The sequence below is a fragment of the Salmo salar genome, chromosome 23 (assembly GCF_965601325.2).
Source record: "Salmo salar chromosome 23, fSalSal1, whole genome shotgun sequence".
Taxonomy (NCBI): Eukaryota; Metazoa; Chordata; class Actinopteri; order Salmoniformes; family Salmonidae; genus Salmo; species Salmo salar.
This window is the reverse complement of record NC_138313.1, coordinates 30,552,478-30,577,679: the sequence shown is the minus strand read 5'-3', so window position 1 is coordinate 30,577,679 and position 25,202 is coordinate 30,552,478. Positions and strand designations below refer to the sequence as shown.

At 42.9% G+C, this 25,202-nt stretch overlaps 1 protein-coding gene and 1 long non-coding RNA gene across 2 annotated transcripts; one reads left to right on the top strand and one right to left on the bottom strand.

The window, feature by feature from the left end:
* Positions 1–1,088: 1,088 nt before the first annotated feature.
* LOC106584368 (MAP kinase-interacting serine/threonine-protein kinase 2) lies at positions 1,089–18,349 on the top strand. Its single transcript, XM_014169596.3, has 14 exons — positions 1,089–1,231; positions 1,809–2,018; positions 2,497–2,581; positions 2,723–2,824; positions 2,929–3,026; positions 5,154–5,233; positions 5,451–5,524; positions 5,855–5,959; positions 6,351–6,406; positions 6,904–6,999; positions 14,296–14,490; positions 14,696–14,860; positions 14,991–15,031; positions 15,175–18,349. The coding sequence occupies exons 2-14, from the start codon at positions 1,968–1,970 to the stop codon at positions 15,437–15,439; spliced, it is 1,413 nt and encodes a 470-aa protein (XP_014025071.1). The 5' UTR covers positions 1,089–1,231; positions 1,809–1,967; the 3' UTR covers positions 15,440–18,349.
* Positions 18,292–25,176, bottom strand: LOC106584367 (uncharacterized). Its single transcript, XR_014382313.1, has 2 exons — positions 23,406–25,176; positions 18,292–21,568 (listed from the first exon to the last, which is right to left on the bottom strand). It is a non-coding gene; the product is annotated as an uncharacterized LOC106584367 (long non-coding RNA).
* Between the last annotated feature and the right edge of the window lie 26 nt (positions 25,177–25,202).

The window sequence follows — 25,202 nt, the reverse complement described above, 5'->3', positions numbered from 1 at the left end:
CACAACCATTGAATTTGAACATATCAAATATTTTTTGTGTAGTATATGTAATTGATAATTTTTTAGAACTTGCTCAAGCTTGTTTTAAACATTGTGAGACAGCAATCCATTGCACATTACCAAAATAAATGGAATCACTCTTTTACTCATTGTGTCAATGTTGCTTAGGCTTAACTTGCTCTTTAAGCAACAGGAAAGATAACTCATTTGAAAATCCTCATAGAGAGTTATTTCATTATCACTGCTGTGAGAGAACATTGATTGGCTGTGTATCCCCTCCTCAGCAGTTTCTGAAATGTGTCGATACTAAGTCACGACTCACAAGATAGCATTGTACTTGGTGAGGACAAATATCACATGAATACACATTAGACATGGCAAAATGTATAGAATTGCAAGAAAATGAACTTTGAAACTGCTAAACTTTCTTTGCATCTGTGACAAAATGTGTAGAATTGCAGGAAATAAACATGATCGGTGTGAACAGTTTTAATCATGAACAGTTCTTGTGCCCATAAAAACAGAAGTGGGATGTTCCCCAATGCTGGAAGGGGGGGCTTGTGGGAAAATATTTGGGATCCCCTGTTTTAAATAATCCCACTCCTCACCAAAAATTAAAAAACGTTCCTAAACAACACTTGCACTTGAACCCTCCTTCTAGCTCTGACTTTTCTGATAACTACTTTATCGAGGAAATGAGTACTTACTATGCCTGTGATGTGTGGTTGTCCCACCTAGCTATTTTAAGAATAATGTACTAACTGTAAATTGCCCTGGATAAGTGTCTGCTAAATTACTAAAACGTAAAAAATGAAAGCAATCCACTTTCGCCAAGTTCCATTTATGTCCCCTGTCCCTTCTAAAACCAATCACTCAGATTTCATATAACTAGTAATATCAGATCTGTGAAGGGTGAAGAAGACGAGACGGTGTTAGGAATGAAGGAAGCTATATGAACTGAATTTGAATCAGACCTGTAAAATGCACACGTCACCCCAGCCCATGTGATAAACTGTCGGTTGCTGTGTTTCGGGGGCGAGTACTCAAGTGACTGGATTATTCGAGAAATGGGCGGAGACAATGTGAAATTATAAATGCTTGTTGGGCTGCGATTCGTTCCACCTTCCACACACTCACGATCTGGCAAGTCCTCGACCATCGCTGCGGCTTTAATGAAAGCAGTGTGTCAAACAACGGTGTTTACGCTGGAGCTCTGAAAAAAGACAAGGGGGTAAGTTAAACGTAGTTTGTCGATAAGAGGCTAGTTACTTTTGCTTAACGTGCTTTCTGCTCGGCGTTAATCGAAATGAATGCTTCTGGCGGTGGTTTATTGACAGCGTTAGCTTAGCTACAGTAATAGTTAACGTTAGCTATCTGGCTAGCCAAGGCGATTAATTGACTTAAAAATGTCATTCCATATTGCTTCACGCTTATTTTTTTTTTGTCGGTTGACGTTGGTAATTCATTATGGGTAGGATAATGATGTAATTGATTGATTTTTAAGTAGCTAGTTGACTAACTGCGTATTCGCGTTACTGTGCAGTGATCCAGCCGTGTCCAGTGTGCACATACGCAGCCAGTGTTTTCTTCTAGTCTGACTGTGTTCAATTAACGTGTTTTGATGTCAGACAACGGGCCATGCTGCGATACTTGTGAACTATTTTGAAATGTAATATTAAGCTCTTCGGTCAAGTATCGGAGTATTCTTAAATTGTTTCACCGCATATTTATCTTGATGTATGGCCTAGGCTATTATTGACCACTATTCCCGATTGTCTAACGTTATGTTATACATTTTTTTTTAACAGTGCTCCGGTTAAGCGCTGCATCATCTTGACCAGAGAACGCAGGGATCATTTGCTTCAGTCTCTGAAGAAACATTTTGTTTCGGGAGAGGGTACAATTTGATAGTACTTACATGCTGCAGCCGCCATCAGTCCTTCATAATAATCTTTAATCGAAGCAAAATGGTGCAAAATAAGATCACCGAAGTCACTGGATTCCATCGCTCTTTCAAGGTGAGTTAACGTTACGGTCTCTATTAGGTTGCGTTTGTTACAAGAGAGAGAAGTGGAACTAGGCTGCATCTTGCCATATTTAACTACATCCGTCTATATTTAATGACATCAGTCTTCACATTTTGGTGACAAACGTGTGTCCTTGCCACCAATGTTCACAAGTGCAAATATGGGTGATGACAGTTGTCTAGGGAACGGGTCTAATTGGACAACGTTAAATGGCACAACAGATTGAGTGAAATGTGGTTCAGATGCTGTTATTGGATATGAAGCCTTGGTTCAAGTGGGCAGTGCATAGAATTTTTCACTGGACACGTATCAGCTGTGAAATTCTTCAATTGATTCCAATATTGTAGTGGATGCCATGAGACCATGGCCGCTGGAGCTAATGGGTTGATCATTTTATCATACAGTTTTATGGGTCATTTTGAATGCTGAACTGTTATTCGTTGAAATTCACACATCTGTTCTCATCTAGGGCCAAAATCCCTTTGCGGGTGATGAATTCACAAATGGTTCCCTCCTTAATTCAGACTTCAATTTTGATTCGTCAAATAGACATGGTAAGTGTGTTCCTTATTTTTTTTTTACTGTACACTTAATCCAAGAGGCCAATGTCAGCATCCTGGGACACCAACTCAGTAGTAGCATTTCCTATGTTAAGTAGCACCCTAGTATTAATACAGGTTTTTGTGATTGTGTAGATATTACCTCCAGCAAGCCTATTGACATCCCTGATGCCAAGAAGAGAAATAAGAAGAAAAAGCGTTGTAGGGCAACTGACAGCTTCTCTGGCCGATTTGAGGGTGAGCCATTGTCTTATTTCATCTAAAGGACAGATTCTCTAGATTATGGTACAAAATATTTGATCTATCTGGTGAATTGTTTTCATATAAATTTGTCCCACCAGATGTCTACAGCCTGCAGTCAGAGGTTCTTGGAGAGGGGGCTTATGCAAGAGTACAGACCTGCATCAACCTCATCACTAATAAAGAATATGCTGTGAAGGTAAGATGTTTCTCATGCTGCACAAGTTCCCTGAAAAGGAACCCCAATATAATTTGTGTGCCTGAACATGTTATTGTCTTGAGTGGTTTGTTTCAAATTTGGATGAGGATGTTTTTTAGGAATGGTTGAAAGCTCTCCCAGGATATTGTGACCCTCAGAGGATAATGTTTGACGTGTGTCACACTTCTGACAAGGGCCTGTGACTGCTGTCATCTTAAATTTCACTTCCTTGCTGCCTTGGCATGTGATCAATATGGAGATAACTGCACACGGTCACCTGATCATTAGACCCACTGGGAGGAATTGCTATGGAAATGTAGACCCTGAATCAATTTATTGGTTTTAGTGGTATAACCTATAGATACACTTGAGGGTGTGGACTACATCGATGTCCTCTCTGGCATCTAAATTTGTAGCATGTACTCTTGGAAACTTGTTTGGGACATTGTGTTGTTCCCTAGACAGATGTCGTCATGTTTGTTCTGTTCAGCCCTTTGAAACGGATGTCTGAGGCTCTCACTCAGTGTTGTGCTGCTGCTGTAGTTTTATGGGCACTGGGGGCCTAGCTACTGCTAGCACAGAAACTTCCCCCTCACTGTTTTTCTGACTCTGTCAGCCAATCCGAGCCAGCGGAAGGCTACATCCACCCCCTCTTTTCTCTCATTTGTCAGCCAGGCTCCTAGTGGTGAGAACATTGTGTACTGGCAGCAGTGCCAAAACATGTTAAGGGTTATGACCTAGGGTGTTTACTTTTTTTTTTACAAAAAAGGGATGTAGATTGAAAAATGTTTTGCATTCCTGTGTCTTGCTGCTTTTTCTCTTTCTGCCTTGAGCAAGTACATGTTGTGAAATTCAATTTTGGCAGTTTTTCATTTTGCATAAGTGTTGAAAGATTTAGTTTGTTCCATATTTTGTATGGATTCCTTGTATACTGCTGCAAGACTGTTAATTTTGCATCCAGTATATTAATGTTATTTGTTCCCTTTCTAATAAACATACTGGTGTTAAATAGTTTACTATAGAGGAATCCTTTGAGGAGAATTATAGGGTGGGGTGTGGGAGAACCAATGACTCGAGGTCAGTTGGGTCTAGGAGGGGACTTCAACTGCCCAGATGTCCTTGACAGCCACCCCTCCCCCTCTCGACAGCTAGAAGGGGGGCAGGGGCTCCTGGTGTTGCAATCCCAACAAAATCCAAAGCTGCAGGAAAACAAAGGGGCCTGCCTGGCTAACTGCATCCTGGGGTCCTGCATAAGGAGTGCTCCTGGGTGTTCATACATCTGATTTACAAACCTGCAGTATGACTCAATGGGGCCCTCCTAAAGCCATGCTGCAGGGATTTATAGCCCCTGGAGGTGATGGGTGACTGTTTGCAACAGGACAGTAAAACCCCCACCGCCCTCCAAGGACAAAGGGCACCCACCCCCACAGCGTTAGCTCTTCATTTAGCTATCAATTTTTCCATTATGAGTTAATCGATACTGGTGTCTGCTGTGCTACATGTAGGCTACTCGTTGGAGGTTGTGATCAGGAGAAAGTCACTGGTTGGGTGTGGACTCTGTTTAGAGCAGTGCCTAGGCTTTGGGAACACACAGGCCCCTAATCCTAGACACTCATTGTGCTCTGACCCGGTGGGGTTCAATGGCAGCCCTAATCCAGCTAGCAGGAAGAGCATCACGTACACCCTCAGACAATGAGAGGGGGTGGCTGGAAAATTCAGGCCTTTGCTTTTGGTGTCAGCAGTCTCCCTTGGCTGTGCAACAAGCTGGGCTGCCAGGCAGCGACCCATAGCAGCATTAGAACTATATTTAGTCGTTGCTCTATTGTCAATACAACTCTTTCGGAACCCTTTGCCTTGTAATTTCATGGCGCAAGCATGGAAGGTTGGAATATGGTATTCATATGTAAACAACATTTAGAGGTGTGGGGCCTTGGGTGGGTAGGCACTTGGCAGACCCCAGAAGTAGGTAAACTCTTCAGCCTAACTGTGCCTAAAGGTTGGAAGGTGAGAGAAGTGAACCTAAGGGCACAACGGTATATTTACAGTCCTTACACAGTATATTAATAGGATGTTATACATGTGTGATTGTTACCCCAGCGGCCCTTAACCCAGACTTCTCCATTCCAGATCATTGAGAAGAGACCCGGTCACAGCCGCAGTCGCGTCTTCAGGGAGGTGGAGATGCTGTATCAGTGCCAGGGTCACAGGTAAGATGACTGCTTAGACACCCACCCACAGTGACTTCTGAAGAATAGATTTTAGTGGAAAGCAGCTTACCTCATTAGACCTTCATGGCACTGTAAATGAGCAATGCCCTGCGCATAGTCTTATAGTTATTCAATAAATTCCTTGACTGACAAATCTTTTTAAGTAATGACTGTCGTGTGATTAGTTGTGACCAGTGTCCTGTTTCCTTCACTGCAGAAACATCCTAGAGCTGGTGGAGTTCTTTGAGGAGGAAGACAAGTTTTACTTGGTGTTTGAAATGCTGAGAGGAGGTGAGTGCTTCTAACATGGTTTAAAAGCTTTAAAAGTAATATGTACCATTTCCTTCTGCATGCTTCACATATTGAATTTCTTAATGCATCTTAATTAGGGTGGCAAAATTCCTGCAGCTTTCTATAAATTCCCTGGTTTTCCAGAAATCCCGTTTAGAGGATTCCTGGAATAAGGAGGAAATCCGGTATCATGGAACCAGGATTTCTGGAAACCTTGGAATTTATTGAAAGTTACAGGAATTAAGAAACCCTAATCTTAATACAGGTACTCTTAATACAAGCCAATGTGATAGGGTTAAGCAGGGTAATAAGTGTGGTGTTAACCTGCAGGTACAGTCCTGGCTCACATCCACAGGAGACTACACTTCAGCGAGCAGGAAGCCTGCGTTGTGGTGCAGGACATCGCCAGCGCTCTGGATTTCCTGCATAACAAAGGTAAGTCTGCTACAACCGGGTTGAGCCACATACCAGGCTTGCCTGGCAGGCCAAGGGGGTGGATGGGGATTCATATGGGGACTGGGAAGGGCCTGGCGATGGGCTGGCTGGCATTTATCATGAGGGCTTTACAATGCAACTCTAGCTGATCCGGTTTCAGCAGATAAAAGGCCCGGCCCACTTTAATCTACTTCTGGGTAGAATAACAAATGGTTCAAAGGTCTCGCGTGTTCCCTCAACACCTGGGCTGTTAAGTCAAAGCCATGGTTCCCATGTGATCCCTAGCAGTGGCCCAGGCTGGTCATTTGACACATGCTAAAATGCATGCCTACCCCTTCTGTCTATTGTCTAATTATACATGCATCAGAATGACTGCTTTTCATTTTTACAGGAATGGCACATAGAGATCTGAAGCCGGAGAACATCTTATGTGAGCATGCGGACAAAGTACGTTTCCATTTACAGGTGTCTGATTTGTAGATATCTGTAGCCACTGGGGTATTGGCCACTCTAATCTGGAGTTGAAGTATGATTACGCAATAAGGCCTGGGGGGGTGTGGTATATGGCCAATATACCACGGGTAATGGCTGTTCTTAATGCCTGGTGCAACGCAGAGTGCCTGGACACAGCCCTTAGCTGTGGTATATTGGCCATGTATCACAAACCCTCGAGGTGCCTTACTGCTATAAACGGTTTACCAATATAATTAGAGCAGTAAAAAATAACTGGTCATACCGTGGTATATGGTCTGAAATACCACGGCTGTCAGCCAATCAGCATTCAGGGCTCGATCCACCCAGTTTGATTGGCCATAAATCGCCTTCTGTCATCACACTCAATGGAGCCGTAGACCACAACCAGCACCCTAGTCAACAACGTTTTGAGAAACAGCAGAAATGTTTTATAACATTTCTAAAACGTGCCCATTTCCCTTCCTTTGTAGATCTCGCCTGTGAAGATCTGTGACTTTGACCTGGGTAGTGGGATCAAGCTAAACAGCGACAGCTCTCCCATCTCCACCCCAGAGCTCCTCACTCCAGTAAGTCTGTCTACTACACTCTGTTCAGCCAGTCCATTTTTGACTCTATGTAAAAATAGGCCTGTGGCAATGCTTTGGGCAGGTGACATAAATTCTATGAAAAGCAGAGGTGGTGTGAATATTGGCATGTGGCACAGCAAAGCCCCAGTGAGGGCTTTCTTGTGCCCTTGTCTGAGGCAGGGTGGTTTTACAATTCTGCTCCCTATGTAGATTGGCTTGCCTGTACGGTATTGGACAACCCCAGGTGGCGTCACTTGCAGGAAGCCCCCTCATTGGGAACCAGGGAGAAAGTGTGCTGGTATCTAAGGACAAAGTTAACTGTTGGCTGGTTTCATTGTAATGATGGGGATTGACTCTCAGCCCGTGTATAAACACATGCTCCTATCTGGCAGCTCCTATGCTTAGATATCTGAGAAGCACTTATCAGCGCCATTCAGATTCCTAAAAGTCTAATGTCCACATCCTGCTACTTATCAGTGGAAATGGTGAGGCACATGGGGCTAGGCTATGATGGGTTAAGCCAAAGTTTCATTAAAAATAAAAACTGCCTTTAATCCCTGACCGGCACAATGTTACTAGAATGCTTCAAATGTAAAGGGCACCCATCCCATTCTGTGCCTCCTGTCAGGGAGATGTATGTGAGCAGATGACCAGGCTAGTTAGAGGGAGAAATGTAGGAGGTGGGGGATTTTGCACTGTAACCTGACCTAGCTTGGGTAGCCTGTTGGCAGGCCAGCCCTGGCCTAGACTATTTGTGGGTATTCTAGTTTGGCCCATGTTGGAGACAGACAGGGCGGTGTGAGCGCTGAGTGGTCTCCCCCTCTATGATCGTGGGTCTCAGCTCTCAGGGCAGTCTGAGGATAGCCTTGTCTGCATCTCCCCCCGTCCTCAACAGACTGGTATTTGTTATCAGAGATTGACCTGGCCCTGGGTCAGACTGACGGACCTCTTTGAATAAAGGCATTTTGTCATTCCTGTGTAAAGAACTAGATATAATATCCTTGAGGCAAGGCTACAGGGAACAGATTGCACGTTTGTGCAGACCGCGAGGCCAAACCATGCTACAGTATGTGGAAGTGGTTGAATGAGAAGCTTATTTTCCTTAACAGTAATTGGAACGAGACCATGTCTCCCGTCACTGATCCTCTGCTACATTCCCCTGGTAGCACTTGAGCTGTAACATGCAGAAACCAAAATAACATTGCTGCCCACCCTCTGGTCTCTGCTCTTGCACTGTAATCTCCACCCACTTTCTCACCACATTTGTGCAAGCCTGCATTTCTCTTTGTATTCATAACACAAAAGCCCCATGTCTAACGGTTGTACTAGATAAATTGCCCTTGTGCCTACTAGCAACTGTGCTTTGATTGGTTGAGCCAGGGGGAGAGGGAAGGAGTGCGGGGGAGTGGTGTATGTACCCAGCACTGCTCATGCGCCTCTCCCTTGTTTTTCCTAGTCTCTGTTCAATCTTATCTGATTTTCTTTCCTGACAAACTTTTTCCCTTTTCCCCACATGCCTGCACTTAGTGCGTTATTCCCCAATGTTTCATAGTATTTACAGATGTCATGTGCTTGAGTAAACTGAATTTGAAAGAAAGGGCTGCACCCCCCCCCCCCCAGCCTGTGACTGGCACATGTTTAAAGAGATCTGTGTGGATGACGTTGTACTTAAACTACTAGAGGTCAGGAAAAAGGAGGGTAAAGGCTCAGGTGTTGTGAGCATTGTGCCAAACAGTTGCTGTTAGATTACAATATTTTTTTCCTGACCATTTGGAACAATTTAAATACTGAAGTGTACCAGAGTCTGTTCTAACAAATATGTATAAAGCCTATATTACAGCAGACTAAACAGTTTCATGCATTCTTGAATTGTTTTATTTATTGTTTAGACTAATTATTCCAGTCTCCCTTTAGTTTCATTTAAAAAAATGCTTGATTGCATTTCAAAGAATGATTGATTCAGTAGGCTATTTATTTGACAAAAAAAAATGGTCTAAGTTGAGGTATTAAGACTAAACAGGACACACTCTTAGGCCTACAGCTTGATGGTGGTTATAGAAGGATAATACACAGCCTTTTAATGATAACATGATGTATTATAATTGTAACAATAAGGAGATCAAGAGAAAGGGTGGTATAGGAGCAAGCGCTGCATGTATGTGTTATGAGGTGATGTTAGAATATAATATTTTTCTGCCTGTTTGGAACTGGGTTAACACTTAATTATAACTACCATTCTGTTCTAACAAAAAATATATAAGGGAAGGGCTGTTTCCGAATTGTCATCCCAATATCCTGGTTTACTTTGCTATTGTGCACATAGCAACACAGGGAAAGGTGTCAATTTTACGGCGCACTGAAGATTGTTTCAGACCCGGACGGGGAACATATCCAACATTGGAGAGTGCATTTGATATAAAATATTAGATTTGTTGCATCATAATTTGAAATACTATAACCATATAATATTTCAGTATCATGTCTTAGAGTGGACTGTGCCATCCCCTTGGCCTCCGCAATGGAGTAGTCCACTGAGAAAGGCACGAATCAGACAAGTCCTGTGCACCATGGGGTTTATTTTTATAAACGAAAGATTTGACTAACTGGTCAGTCCTATAGAAAGCACACTTAGGCAATGTGGTTACTGTACTTGTAGCGTTTGAGCTTTAAGGGGGTTTACTTTCAGGGAATGGTCTCTGTTCTGAGAATCATGTTCAAGTGGTTTCCTGAAGTTAGTGGTGTAATCAGGTCTGCATGAGGCTGTGTGCAGCAGTGTACATACAGGCATGTGGTGCACCTTGAAGCTTCAATGGAACTTTTTGGGCTTCCTGACAACTCAGACGTGAGTTATAGATGTGTCATTCTCATTGAAAGCAAGTCTTGGAGGCAGTAGATCTGTTCTGTGCTCTATTTCTATGCTCCCTGTTTTCTGTCTTGATTTTGTACACCAGCTGAAATTCAATAGCGCTTTAGCTAGTACAATGATTATTTTGTCAAACTGAAATTAGGGAAACTTATTTTAACAAACTGGAAATGGGGCAGGAATTCTGTTTACTGCAGCTTTAAGGGGAATTCACAGGACTTTCCAGACATTTGTCAGGTGCTGAGGTGCTAATGAAAGACCAGCGCCTCTTTCTGTAAGCTGTCAAGCAAAGGCAGCTGTGTTATGAGTTGACTGGTCATATGGTTAGGAAAGCTCCAGGTTGCGGTGATTTCTGTCAACAAATCCTCAATGACGGCTGATTAGCCACCATCTCTGTCACCACAGGAAGGATTAAAGAGTCGAAGACCGATGCAAGTCTTCAATAGTATTGCACCAGCAGGATGTATCTGCTGTTCTACACATCAGTTGAGCAGAGCTCCCTCACCTTATCCCCTGTTGCTGTCCCATATCCTTGTCATAGGCTGGCTAGCTCAGGCTACTGGGCTTAGCCATGTTTTTGAAGGGTGCTCTGAAACACGAGTACTCTTTTGATTATCATACTCCCATTCCTCCTCCAGCACCTTGGTGGACATATATTTTGTTCCATGTTGCTAGGCAGGGCAAGCCCATTTTGCTGAGTTCTGATATCATCAAAATCAATTGCAGTATGTTTTTGGACTCATTCAGTATTTTCTTTAACTTGATTTAAGTACAATACCATTGGAAATGTTCAATTTATATTCCTAAAACTTAAGTTGAAAATGATGCTGTCACTGCTTCCTTTGATAAATGGCCCAATGTCAGTAACTTTGTCCAATTCAATAACCAATCAACGAGCACCTTGCACACTTACCAAAAACCCTGTTTTGACTAGTGGCAAATCACTAATAAGACATTTTTCAAAATTGTTTTTTTGTGGAAATCGGGTTGTACGCTTTTGAAACTAACGCAACTAAAAAAAACGCATAACTTTTTACATCACTGGTTAGACAACCTACAGGAGATGGTGAGCTACATTTTAGTGATGTATTTTGAATTGGGGTCGCCAGAACACAACACCCAACACTGTCAACTCATTACGATATCGCTTAAATCATTTGCGCGAGGGGATGGACATGAGGTTGCACGTCCTGTTAACTAACGGCTCAAAAACCACAGAATTACCACGTGGGAATGTGTACGTCACGTTAGAGGACAATTTGTAGAAGACTGCTAGCTGCATTTTGAAGTGTTGCATTTTGATTCAAGTGGGTCGCCAATGCGGTAACGCAACACTTTATGTTTTGGCTAAATCACTTCCATCGATCACGCTGAAATCAATAGAACAGGGCATACATTTGGTGTAGCACTGAATCTAACACTTTAAAGGCCACACGGAAACTTGGAATAAACTATACATGGTTGGTTACATAACTTGTAGAAAGCGTATCTATATTTTGTAGGATGTTGATTTCGGGAGGCTGCCGTCACAGTAAAGGTAACAAACCACTTTCTCAACTTAACCAATCACGACACGCCTTAACTTCGAGATCGGTGTCCCTTCCATGGGACAGTTGCGCTAATGTAGGCTAATGCGATTAGCATGAGGTTGTAAGTAACAAGAGAATATCCCAGGACAGACATATCTAATATTGGCAGAAAGTTAAAATTCTTGTTAATCGAACTGCACTGTCCAATTTACAGTAGTTATTACAGTGAAAGAATACCATTTTATTGTTTGAGTGCACAACTTTATACATGAAGTTATTAATAAACAAATTAGCCACTTTTGGTCAGTCAATGCAATGGTTCATTGGCTCAGTCTAAAACTTTGCAAATACACTGATGCACTGATGCCACTAGATGGCATATCTAAATTGCACCTGGGCTGGAATAATACATTACAGCCTTTCTCTTGAATTTCAAAGATGATGGTACAAAGGAACAGTTTATTTTACCAGATCTATTGTTATATTCTCAAAATTCCTTTCACATTTCCACAAACTTCAGTCTTTCCTTTCAAATGGTACCAAGAATATGCATATCCTTGCTTCAGGGCCTGAGTTACAGGCAGTTAGATTTGGGTATGTCATTTTAAGTGAAAATTGAGCCTTAGGTTAAGATATCACTTGACGACTGTTGGCTGTTAAGTGAGTTTAACTGTCAAATCCATGTCTTCCCTGTGGATCAGTTGGTAGAGCATGGTGTGTGCAACGCCAGGGTTGTGGGTTCGATTCCCACGGGGGGCCAGTACAAAAAAATGCATGAAATGTATGCATTCACTACTGTAAGTCGCTCTGGATAAGAGCGTCTGCTAAATGACTAAATTGTAAATGTATTGGCGTGTGTGGCTAGCGACTTATACAGACTACCCTGAATTTTCCATGCCGTTTCATTAAATCCGCATTCTAAGTGGTTCCAAGTCGTGCGCATCCCTGAGCGTGTGACACAATCAACAGTATGAAACCGAAGATGGTAATCTGTTTTGAGCTATCAAACTTATATCCTCATGACTAAACTTTTATACTTTTAACACAGATTGGTGATAGTATGTAATTCCAATGTTATGGGGGGAAAATTCAAGCTTGCGTAAGGTAGTAACACAAACTGTCCACATTAGGAAAATTGGGGGGGTGGCGGCACAATGCAAATGGTCTGGATAATCATTTGTTCAGGAGTCTTAAGGCTTGGGGGTAGAGGCTGTTTAGAAGCCTCGTGGACCTAGACTTTACGCTCAACTACCGCTTGCAGTGTGGTAGCAGAGAAGTCTGACTTGGGTGGCAGGAGTCTTTGACAATTCTTAGGGCCTTCCTCTGACACTGCCTGGTATATAGGTCCTGGATGGCAGGAAGCTTGGCCCCAGTGATTTACTGGGCCGTTCGCACTACCCTCGGTAGTGCCTTGCGGTCGGAGGCCGAGCAGTTGCCATACCAGGCAGTGATGCTCTCGATGGTGCAGCTGTAGAACCTTTTGAGGTTCTGATGACTGTGAATGTTGACCTGTAAAGGTTTTACTCACATTGGCTGCGGTGAGCGTGATCAGTCTTCCGTTACAGCTGGTGCTCTCATGCATGTGTCAGTGTTATTTCCCTCAAAGCGAGCATAGAAGTAGTTTAGCTCGTGCCACTGGGCAGCTCTTGGCTTTGCTACCCTTTGTAGTCTGTAATGGTTTGCAGGCCCTGCCACATCCGAGTGTCGCAGCCGGTGTAGTATGACTCGATTTTAGTCCTGTATTGACGCTTTGCCTGTTGATGGTTCGGAGAGCATAGCGGGATTTCTTATAAGCTTCCGGGTTAGGGTCCCGCTCCTTGAAAGCGGCAGCTCTAGCCTTTAGCTCAGTGTGGATGCTGCCTGTAATCCATGGATTCCTTTTTTTTAAAGTAAAAGGAACACAAGTCTGCTTCAAACCACCCCCACAAAACTGAGCTGTTCAGAGCCCTGGTGCTGTAGCAGGCTCTCATTCATAACATGTTTGATTTTTACCAGAGGCTGCTTGGGTCTCCTTCAACCAGATGCACTTTTCATGATAAAACTAGCCAATCAGGAGTTGTAAGTGCATCCTTGATACCTCTGCTGACCTGAGCTCTGGGTTTAGTTTCTGTGGTCTGGTCATTCTAACACCACAGATTGAATCTGTTTTTTCAGAAATGTTTTTGACTAGTTCCTTAAGATTAAGCAGAGTTTTTTTAGCCTTACTGGAACTAAAACTAGAATCTTTCAAACACCTGCATTTTCCCAGCGGTTGTTCAGTTTCTCTGAATGTAAACTGAAGAGAAGCTCATTTGATGAGTAGGGCAAGCCAGCTCCTAAGGAATGTCTTTGTTCTCCTGTCCTGCAAAAACCAGCAGTGACCCACATCTCTTCACTGTGTTTTGGAAAGTATTAACCCCATTTGGTCATTTGTTTGTTGGTGTTATGCAACTGTGCTTTCTTGGACCCCCCCCCCCCCCCCGGCAATTGTCTTTTCATAGCTCAGTGTCTGACCTAGTTTCACATCCTACGCAGGCAATCATGCTGACCCTGTAGCCTGTTCAGTCAGTCCACTGTGAGCTTTGAGTGCTAAGAACATGCTGTCGCACAGGGCCCTAGTCATCACTCACTGCCCTACCCTACCTAGGTCATTGAACATGTTCTCCATGCCTCCTTAAATTTTCCACAGAACAGATGTTTTGGAAAGCAGGTGCACTTTAAGGACTCCATCAGTGTGGATAATCCTTCCCACTAGTGAAGAATGCCGCTGTCCAAAAAAACAACTTGTTCAGGGACATTGGACAGCATAGACACTTCCTTTCCACTGTTGTACCCACAGCATTACACTTGGCTCTGTTTAACTGCAGCAGTATTGCTCCCAGCCCAGAGCTAACTAACCCCGCTGTGTCGGTCTGTTTCCTGCAGTGTGGCTCGGCAGAGTACATGGCCCCTGAAGTGGTGGAGGCCTTCAGTGAGGAGGCCACCAACTATGACAAGCGCTGTGACCTGTGGAGCCTTGGGGTCATCCTCTACATCCTGCTGAGCGGCTACCCGCCTTTTGTGGGCCGCTGCGGCAGCGACTGTGGCTGGGATATGGGAGAACCCTGCCACACATGCCAGGTAAGAAAGGCAAGGCCACCTCTGGCTGACCTAGATTCTCTCATTTGTTTAATGTGCTTTCCAGAAACTGTCCTGTTTGTTTAGGGGGAAGTGTAAGTAATATTCCTAGGTGCACATTAACAAGACACTGACTTGCACACAATTGTGAAATTCAAGCGTTGAGTTTCCTTACTATGTGATGGTAATGAAAGCTCTTTATCCCTAGAACATGTTGTTTGAGAGTATCCAGGAAGGGAAGTATGAGTTTCCAGAGAAGGACTGGGCTCACATCTCCTCAAGTGCCAAAGACCTGATCTCCAAACTTCTTGTTAGAGATGCCAAGAACCGCCTGAGTGCTGGCCAGGTTTTGCAGCACCCCTGGGTGCAGGGGGTAAGTCGTCGTTGTCCCCCCCCCCCCCCCCCCCCCCAGGCTCCTTTAACTCTACGTACATTTCAGTGGGTAGAATGGGTGGGCTTTCTTTTCGTCTAACCACCTGCTAAAGCATTTAATTTTTTTTTAGGGATTCTCTGACACACTGCCAACATCCATCCTACCTCAAAGGTGAGTTAATCTTTGAGTCCCTGAGGGATATGGGCTATGTTCTTTAGTGTAGTGTATCCTCATCACTTCCATTATAGGAAAGTACAACTAGTGTAACTAATGTCAACTTCTGCATTGTTCGGTTGCTCCTTCTACCCTTTCAGGAACAGTGCCAAGGACCTGACGTTCTTTGCTGGCAAGGCAGTGGCCATGAACCGGCAGCTGGCTGAGCAGGCTGTGATGGCGGAGCAGCAGCAGCTTGACGAGGCTCCCACTGTCATCACAGCCAGCTCCACTTCCATGCACCTCTCCCCTCCATCAAACTCCAAGCTGGCCAAGCGCAGGCAGAGCCTGCTAAAGACGGGGCCTGTCTCTGCCTCTGAGCTCTGCCAGCTCCTCGCCCCCCTCGTCATCACGTCATCTGCCTGAATCACCGCCTTTGACCATCCCCTCCCACTGATTCAGATCTCCAGATGACCGCTCAGCCTGGCCCCTGCCTCGCCCTGGCCCCAACTCAACCACACTTACTGACTGCAGGCATGTCCCCCTCTTTAACAGAAGAGACCGCTGCCATGCCTGGCTCCTAAAGTATATTTCAGAGCGCATTGATGCAGAGCCAGCAGCCCAAACGCAGCGCAGCTCCACGTATGAGTCCTCTATTAATTGAAATGTGATGGCAGTTGGAGAAATGGCTTGAGCTGCGCTGAGAATTAGAAAAGTACAACACTGCTGTGTCCACTTTGGACTCTGTTAAATGCTTCACTGCCTTCTGCCCCATAGCAGCACTTGTAAAGCACATTAGCCAGGGCCTGCATATATGGCATGTCCAGGCTGAGGGGCTGCTGGGCCTTCTAGGGATTTTGGCAGGGGGGGGGCTCTTCAAGCTGTTTTTTTCTTTTGAGTGTATGGCAGAACGGTTGAACCAAGCTCAGACACCAAAGGACTACCTGTTGTGCTGCTTCCACATGTTACAACTGGATCCACTGTGAATGAAGTTTATCTGGAATGTTCTCCATGTCTGTGAATGTCCCATCAGCAGATGCATACACGCTGATACAATGGCCAATATGAAGGGTTTTACATGTGGAGGTATTCAGTGGAAAGAGTTCAGAAGGCTGGAAGCCAATGCTGCCAGTGTCTGGTGCAGTCCATTGTTTGGATAAATTCCTCTTCAACTGAGCCTCCTCTGTACTGTGGGCTTAGACCTTCTACAAAGGTTGTGGCTGTGCCCATGAGCCTCTAGTACCAGAGAATGTATCTATAACCAGCCCTTATTACGCTACAATGCCTACCAATGCAGTTTCATAGATGAAATGAATTATGCCAAACTACCAATTGCCATGCATCATTCAATTTTCATCTACTTTTTCTGATATCGGCGAATTCCTCCTGAATTTCTACAATAATAGGGGTTGAATTAAATGTTGTGCCTGCCTCTGCAAAAGTTGCTTTATGCACTAACCTGAAGTTCTTGGCACATGCAACTCATTTGATACCAGAACATGAACTGGGTTGGCCTGATGCTACCCTCAAACATGGAGCAGAAAAATTGCAAATTTGGTTCCCCATGCCAAAGCTTCCCATGCCACATTGGGTACTAAGTGTTGTTGTCAAACCATAAGATGTATTAATGTAAACATCTTTAAAGTTATTTGACTGCTGTGTAAAGTAATTATGCCATGGCTGTCATAATAATCTGTCTAGTTTAGCGGTGTTAGAAATGCTAATTTTAGCCGATGTGACTTGGCTAATGTATTTGGATTTGTTCAGGGTTTAATCAGGCTTTTCGGTTAAGAGGTTAACATGCTATTGACCTCTATAATGTGACACCCTCAATGATTCCAAACTGCATCACAACTGCAAAACCTCTTGGGAGAAATAATTTGCATTAAATATGGTGAAGGAGACAATGGAACAGTCTAAAAATGGAATGGCATTCCAGAAAAGTCTTCCGAGGACATGTAGCTGTATTAATGACTTATTTAAAAAGTTAGCTATTTTATGTTTAACTCCATGTTATGCTTAACTGTGCCACTTTTTTTTTTTACATCTGTTTTTAAGCTTTTTTTTATGTCAACCTCATGCAGGTGCTGTTCAGGTGGAACACCAGATGTTCCTTTTTTAAGATTCCTTTTTTAAAGTGTGATGGGGAAGTTTATTTTTATCTGGAGCTAAATTAATGCCCAGTGAATGTTCTTTTAATGTTATTTTGTAATGCAAAAGTGTTGGCTACAATCTGTTTAGAAACAAGTTTGGCTGTTAGGAAGTTGACAAATTATATTACAGTGATGGGTTCTCAAGACACTGTAGCCAATGCCAAAGAGGCTAAAAGTCATAAACAAGTGACAATGTGCGTGTTCTCATCACCAAGGAGTACAATGACTAAACTCATGAATGTCAATGTAGTGTTACCACCGCTGCAGTTTGGTAATCTTGGAAGAAATGGCTCCCTTACTGTCAAAAGGCCCATTATGCTGATTCATGGGACACTGATTGTAATCTTTTTAAAAACCTTTCTACCAATGTATGTTTCTGGGGTTTTATGTCTTATAGTAAGACTTACTTGAATTTGTGTATGCAGCTGTTCTTTGTTTGGGGAAACTAACTTGCTATCAAGAATCTGAACAAAAGCATTAAGCTGCGTAAGGCATTTTTTGGGGTTGTGAAAATGCCTATTCAATAGAGTTTCTGCCTTTTTTTAAAAATTTTCCCCAGACAAGTGTCTCCCTATTCTTTTTATTTATTTTATATTTTATAATTCTTTCTTTTAGGATTGTGATTCTCCGAAATGCACATGTTGTACTTACATCTACGGTGTGTTCTTAGTCATAACCATTTCTACTTTTGCCCAATGCAGTAGTTTTGGACTGCCTTTTATTTGGGGAGAATCGATAGGAAGCAATCCCTTAATTTTTGACATTGCAAGATAATTTTGAAACAATGTGTAAAATGAGAGATGTTCAACTGGACAGTCATAATCCACTTCCCCACTATTTGAATGGCTCCCACAGGCAATGCATTAAAGATTTTAACAATAACATTGGAACATTTGTATAACTATTTTAGTTCGAGGGAGGTAACGTAAATGTTTTTCTACGTGGTTCTCTACTCGAGCCTTCTCTTCGGAGTTGTTGCCACTTGTTTTTAATTCTGTATTTTGTCCCAGCCCAAAATATAATTTTTTTTTTTTTTTTTTTAGAATCATACTTCTGAGAAACATTGAATTGAAATAAGCACTTTACTGTAACATGGGACTGATTTGCAGTTCACGCAAAGAAACATGACTTGCAGAATTTTTTTATTGTTTTTTCTAAATACAATAAATTGCTTTGAACATAAGTATTCTCCACTTATTTTTCTGTTATTTGTCTTAGGAATGGTTAGAAGCCTTGGGGCCAGTTCAAGTATGTAACTGCTGAACCATTCCAACATGTTTTCACTTGTTAACTGGCACAATCACCCTAGTTTTACTCTGCCAGTTCATCGCTTGGCCAAGGCTTAAGTCTTGATGATCTATTCTACTGTAAATGGCTCTCGGATACAAAGCTGAGTAAAGGACACAGTCTTTGCTTGGGGGCAGTTAAGTAATATTTATTATCAACCTAGTCACATGTAATTGGTTTGGTCCAGAGTCGGTGTTAAGGATTCATGACTGTCTATACACACACAAGGCAAGTGATGCAACTCGCTGCAACCGTTGCCACTGCGTTTCCCCAGGAGATCTGGTAGTGTTGCTTATCAACCCAGGGGCTGGGGACACAATGCCTGCTAATACTCGGTACACTAGTCATATGCTCAATCTGATACTGTAATTATCCATTTGCTCAACAGAATGTAGAAAAGCAATGTCAACTTGGGTTGTATAAGATCTTATTACATAAGATGCACTACTAACCGATTGCGCAAACATCACCAGGGATTTCAAGGAAATGATGTAATGTTATTTTGCTTGGCGAGGAGTTCTGGCTCGGTACGCCAGTGTCAGAGCATTGCTAAAATCATGAGTCTTCCCCCTACTGTTGACTTTATAAAACAACTCCAGCTCACCTAAAAATATTACACACAATCAAATGGGTATTTATTTGATATGTGGGTCAAACCTAAGAGCAAACCTGTGGTGCAAAATACTTCTCCCTTCAGGACTGTGGTTAGGCTGTGGGAGTTCTGGTGTTAGTTACTCATTTCTGAGGATGTTGATGACACCGGCTCCACAGGGACATCCTTGGAAGCTGCTGGAGGGTGTCTCTTGTCCAGGTTTTTGGCCACATCCTTGAACCTCAAATGCCTACAGAGTCCATTATCAGTTTTGGGTAACCCCAGTTCTTGTGTGCTTTCTTTTTCCTCACATTGCCCTCCAAAGCCTCTTTCTGTCCGTCAGTCAAAAATGGCATGTCGCTCGTCAGTACCTCAATGTCATATTTGGGCTTTGGGAAAACCCTGCTGGGATCCATTTTTGGTGCCTTGGGTATGAGGGCATTAAGAGATTTCTGCACCACCAGAGGCAGACCACAGAGGTGTTGGATTTTTTTGCGTTTGATGTGGAACTCTAGCTTGTCTCTCTTTTCTTTGCTGATAAGTGCCTTCGAACAATTCAATTCAAACTCTACCTCTGACACTTCCTTAGGCTGAGGAGTTTCTTTGGGTGTGATTAGTTCCATGGACTTGCTGAAGATGGTAGGTGCTCCCAATCCATTTGCCAAATGCTTCTGTTTCAGGTTCATCTCAAGAAGTTTTATGGATTCCTTTCTCATGAATAAAATATTTTTCACTTTGGGTTTAGGGATGCGCATACCTTGTCCGACTAGCTTCTTTACCAACCTTTTCGGAGGAACCCTTCCCTGTGGCATAGACAATCTGATTTCCAGGCACTTGCTCTTCAGTTCTATTTCAAATTTGGTCCTGGGATAAGCTGTGCTAACTTCCAACGCATCAGGTTGAGTGGCTGTATCTAAGACAAGAACGCTGGTACATACACTTTCCTCAGTAGAATAATCGTCAGACTCACTTAATGCTGCAGAGAGGGATTTGTCCCCCTCTGTTTCTTGTCCCGGTGATGTTACTGATGTTACTGTTATTGGCCCTATCTCATTCTGAAGTTGTTGGCAGGTGATCAGAGGCTGGGAAATTGTTTCAGCGTTACTGTCTATAATCAGATTTCCGTTGTCCATACTCTTATATCTCTGACAATTAGCGCCTTCTGACCGAAAGGCTTTTATATACTTCAAAGCAAGCTTGGGAAGAGCCCACTGCTTTTTTATCACTTTATGCTTCACATGACACTCAAGTCTGTTTCTTACCTCCTGGGGGAGGAATGGGGTTTCTACACCATGGAAATCCAACTGAACTGGCTGTGGTGTGACCGGAGTGACCTCCTCGGCTGCCGTCTTTTCCAGGGAGTCTGAGTAGAGAGTAGGCACTCCCAGTAGGTGGTGTAGTCGGTTTTGCTTCAGAGTCATCTCAAGGAAATCAGTTGTTTCCTCTCCAATCATACGGATTAAAAATGATCTTGGCTTGGGATATGCAAAAAGATGGACAAAACATTGAGGACGAGGAGTCTCCACCAACCCTGGATATATTTTTGAACCTAAGGGCTTGCTAGATGTTCTAGTCTCCATCTTTTCCCGTTTCAGATCTTTCTGACTATTGATTGCCACCTGGGATATAACAGTAGTGTTGTTTTTTTTAAATGTGGTCTTTGCTTGGTCGTGCTGGTCGGGATCTGTAACTTTGTCACGTACCATTGGTTGATTTTCCTCTTCAACAATGAAAAGAATTTCAGGAACCCTCTTTGTGGCCTGCTTCAGTCTTTCTGGAAGTAGCATCCCAATAACTCGAACCGACAATATGGCACGTCTCCATAACCTGCGTATGATCTTTCGGCGGATGCTGTGCTCTAGATTGTGCTTCCCTTGCATTTTTCCTGACAGTGGGTTATTCAACTCTGACCTGCCAGCAGGACCTTTGTTAGTAGAGGATGGCTCATCCTTAAAAACCACTGGTGGAGCATGGACTGTTTCACTCATCTCAGACACAAGAGTGGATAGATTGGATGTTGAGCTGAAGGAGGACCAGGAGGTAAATGAGCTGATAGAATCAGATGACCCCATAATGTTCAGAGGCCAAAAGCTGTACTCAGTCTCACTGCTGGTGGTGGTATCGTTTCTGGACTCTGGAGTGTCCACTCTGATGTTGACGCACCTGTCACCATCGTTGTTGCACAGGTGCATAGACCTACACTGTTGGCAGTCAGACGGTAACTCGACATGACGTTTGGAGGAAAATAAAAGTTCTCTCTTTGTTTCCAGTTCACTGGCCCTGTCGTAGAAAAAGTCATATTCATTGTCATATTCAGAGTCACATTTAGTAGCAGGGCTATAATCTCGGCTGGAGTCAAGATAGGAATCTGGAGGCTGCCTCCACCGTAGCTTCCTCTGTCTTCTGCTCCCACAGCTGACCTTGTGCACAGTGTTCTCTGGAAGATCATCCAGTTCATTCACATGGTCTAAGCAGATACAGTTTAGAGTGTAGCTCTGGGTGGTCAAATCCTTCAGCATGTCCCTTGTGAGAAAAGATATCACTGATATTAATTTTAAAGACAAATGTATGAAATTCCTCAAGTGTTGGCTAGAGCGCGCACACACACACAAGGCTGGTGGGAGGGGCTATAGGAGGATGGGCCATTGTAATGTCTGGAATAGAATAAATAGAACTGAGCCCAAAGTGTGGTTTCCATACAGTACCAGTCAAAAGTTTGGACACCTACTCATTCAAGGGTTTTTCTTTATTTATACTATTTTCTACATTGTAGAATAATAGTGAAGACATCAAAACTATGAAATAACACATATGGAATCATGTAGTAACCAAAAGTCTAAAACAAATCCAAATTTAATTAAGATTTGAGATTCTTCAAAGTAGCCACCCTTTGCCTTGATGACAGCTTTGCACACCCTTGGCAGTATCTAAACCAGCTTCACCTGGAAAGCTTTTCCAACAGTCTTGAAGGAGTTCCCACATATGCTGAGCACTTGTTGGCTGCTTTTCCTTCACTCTGTGGTCTAACGCATCCCAAACCATCTCAATTGGGTTGATGGTCGGGTGATTGTGAAAGCCATCTGATGCAGCACTCCATCACTCTCCTTCTTGGTCAAATAGCGCTTACACAGTCTGGAGGTGTGTTGGATCATTGTCCTGTTGAAAAACAAATTATAGTCCCACTAAGCTCAAACCAGAAAGGATGGCATATCGCTGCAGAATGCTGTGGCCTTGAATTCTAAATAAATAACCTAGTGTCACCAGCAAAGCACCACTACGCCTCTTCCTCCATGCTTCATGGTGGGAACCATACATGCAGAGATCATCCGTTCACCTATTCTGCGTCTCACAAAGACACGGCAGTTAGAACCAAAAATCTCAAATTTGGACTCATCAGACCAAAGGACAGCTTTCCACCAGTCTAATGTCCATTGCTCATGTTTCTTGGCCCAAGCAAGTCTCTTCTTATTGGTGTCCTTTAGTAGTGGTTTCTTTGCAGCAATTCGACATTGAAGGCCTGATTCACGCAGTCTCCACTGAACAGTTGATGTTGATGTGTCTGTTACTTGAACTCTGTGAAGCATTTATTTGGGCTGCAATTTCTGAGGCTGGTAACTCTAATGAACTTATCCTCTGCAGCAGAGGTAACTCTGGGTCTTCCATTCATGTGGCGGTCCTCATGAGAGCCAGTTTCATCATAGTGCTTGATGATTTTTTGCGACTGCACTTGAAGAAACTTTAAAAGTTCTTGACTGACCTTCATGTCTTAAAGTAATCATGGACTGTCGTTTCTCTTTGCTTATTTTGTCATTTCTCTTGCCATAATATGGACTTGGTATTTTACCAAATAGGGCTATCTTCTGTATACCACCCCTACCTTGTCACAACACAACTGATTGTCTTAAATGCATTAAGAATGAAATAAACTCCAAAAATTAACGTTTAAAAAGGCACACCTGTTAATTGAAATGCATTCAGGGTGACTACCTCATGAACCTGGTTAAGAGAATGCCAAGAGTGTTGCAAAGCTGTCATCACGGCAAAGGGTGGCTAATTTGAAGAATATCAAATATAAACAATATTTTGATTTGTTTACCACTTTTTTGGTTACTACATGATTCCATATGTGTTATTTCATAGTTTTGATGTCTTCACTATTATTTTACAATGTAGAAAATGGTAAAAATTAAGATAATTGGAATGAGTAGATGTGTCCAAACTTCCGAATGGTACTGTATGTATGATGTGTTTGATACCGTTTCATTCATTAAATTCCAGCGACTACAATGAGCTCATCCTCGTATAGCTCCTCCCACCAGCCGCCTCTGTCACTCACACACAAACATGTTTCTAAACTTACAAAAAATCTGTGTCATCATAGTCTTCATCATTTCCTCTCCATAGATCCCATAAGCACCACAGTATGACGCCCGAGCAGAACAAAAACACAACGGTCTTGACAAGGATTGTCACATCAAGACCTAGGAACAAAGGCCGAGAAGAGAAATTCTCACCGTTCCTAAAATAATTCTTTGCTGTAGCAAACATACTGGCGACGGAAGCTATCATCTAGGCCTGCTACATTTAGTGTTCGCCATTTGCCCCGTTAATGGCGCGTTTGAAGGCTGGTTTAACGGCGAGCAAATGTAGCAAGAGCATAAAGTGGACCGCTCTAATCATGATTATTTTCTGTTGTTGTTTTTTTTAGATTATAATGTTACAGTTAAAGCGTCATAAACTATTGCGTAATGCGTTCTAATTTGTGACACAGTTGACACAAACGCCATTTGAAGCAGATCAATTAAGGTCACTAGTTAGTAAGGAACTCCCCTCACCTGGTTGTCTAGGTCTTATTTAATAGGAAAAAACAAAAACCGGCAGACATTCGGCCCTCCGTGTAATGACTTTGACACCCCTGTTCTATCCTAATCCTGACAAACGTATGGGAGGGCTATGTCTATACCAAACAATTAGCTTAATCGATCGGCTTGACGCGCAGGTGAACTGTAGGCTATAATTGGGGAGAGTTTATTTTGTATCAGCGAGTTGGTGACTGAGTTTGAGTTCAGGAAGGTATATATATATTTATTCCCTCCCATAAAAATACTGGTGTCGTCCCCATTATGTAGGCGTATTTTTTTTAACAGAGGGAGCTTTGATTTATTTGTTTCTAGCTCAGGCTCATACAGAGACTCATCCATGCTTTTATTACGAGACTTGACTGCTGTAATACTCCCCTGTCTGGTCTACCCAAGCAAGCCATTGGTCAACTGCAAAACATACAGAATGCTGCAGCATGGGTACTGACCAAGACCTGATGGAGAACAATCATTACACCGGTTTTAATATCTCTGCACTAGTTGCCTGTGAGTTCTAGAATTACTTGTAAGGGTTTTCAATTGTTTTTTAAAATCAATCCACGATTGTGAACCAGAATACATGTCAGACATGCTTTAAAGTGATGTACCCAGTGGGTCCCTCAGGCACTGGCCGTTTAACTATCCCAAAGCCTAGGACCAAGAGGCAATGGAGAGGCTGCCTTTATGCCCCCAACTTCTGAAATAGCTTGCCAGAGAACCCGATGGCTGCCGACACTGGCCATATTTTGAAAAGATCTTAAAACACACTATTTTAGCATTTTCCCCTGTGAAGCGTGTTGCGTTAATGTTTGAAATGTGCTATAAGTAAAGCTTGATTTGATATGGTTAGTCTATACTGATTTTATAGAACCATATCCTACATTGTAGCCCTATTGGGCCTAACTGTTGTGCAAAATCCTGTTGTGCAATTTTGGCTACAAAAACCTGCTTGAATCAGACTAAACGCACAGGTATTTTGATGCGATATGTAATCAGGCCTTTGACAGACGATGGCCCAACAAGTTGGTCTAACCTTGGACCTTGCACATACTACACGTAGTAGAATTCAAAGGCAAATCTAGTGTATGTTACAATATTCTTAGAAGCTTGAGGTAGCAGGGTGACCTAATGGGTTCATTTTCATAATCACTTTTGTAAGTCCTTAGTTACATTTAAAAAATATTAGATAGCACATGTTTTAAAGGTAAGACATTAAACAAACAAGCGCAGACCGCGGGTACCTTACATGCTGATGATCTGGGCTGAATTTACACAGGCAAATATTTAGAGTTCTAAAT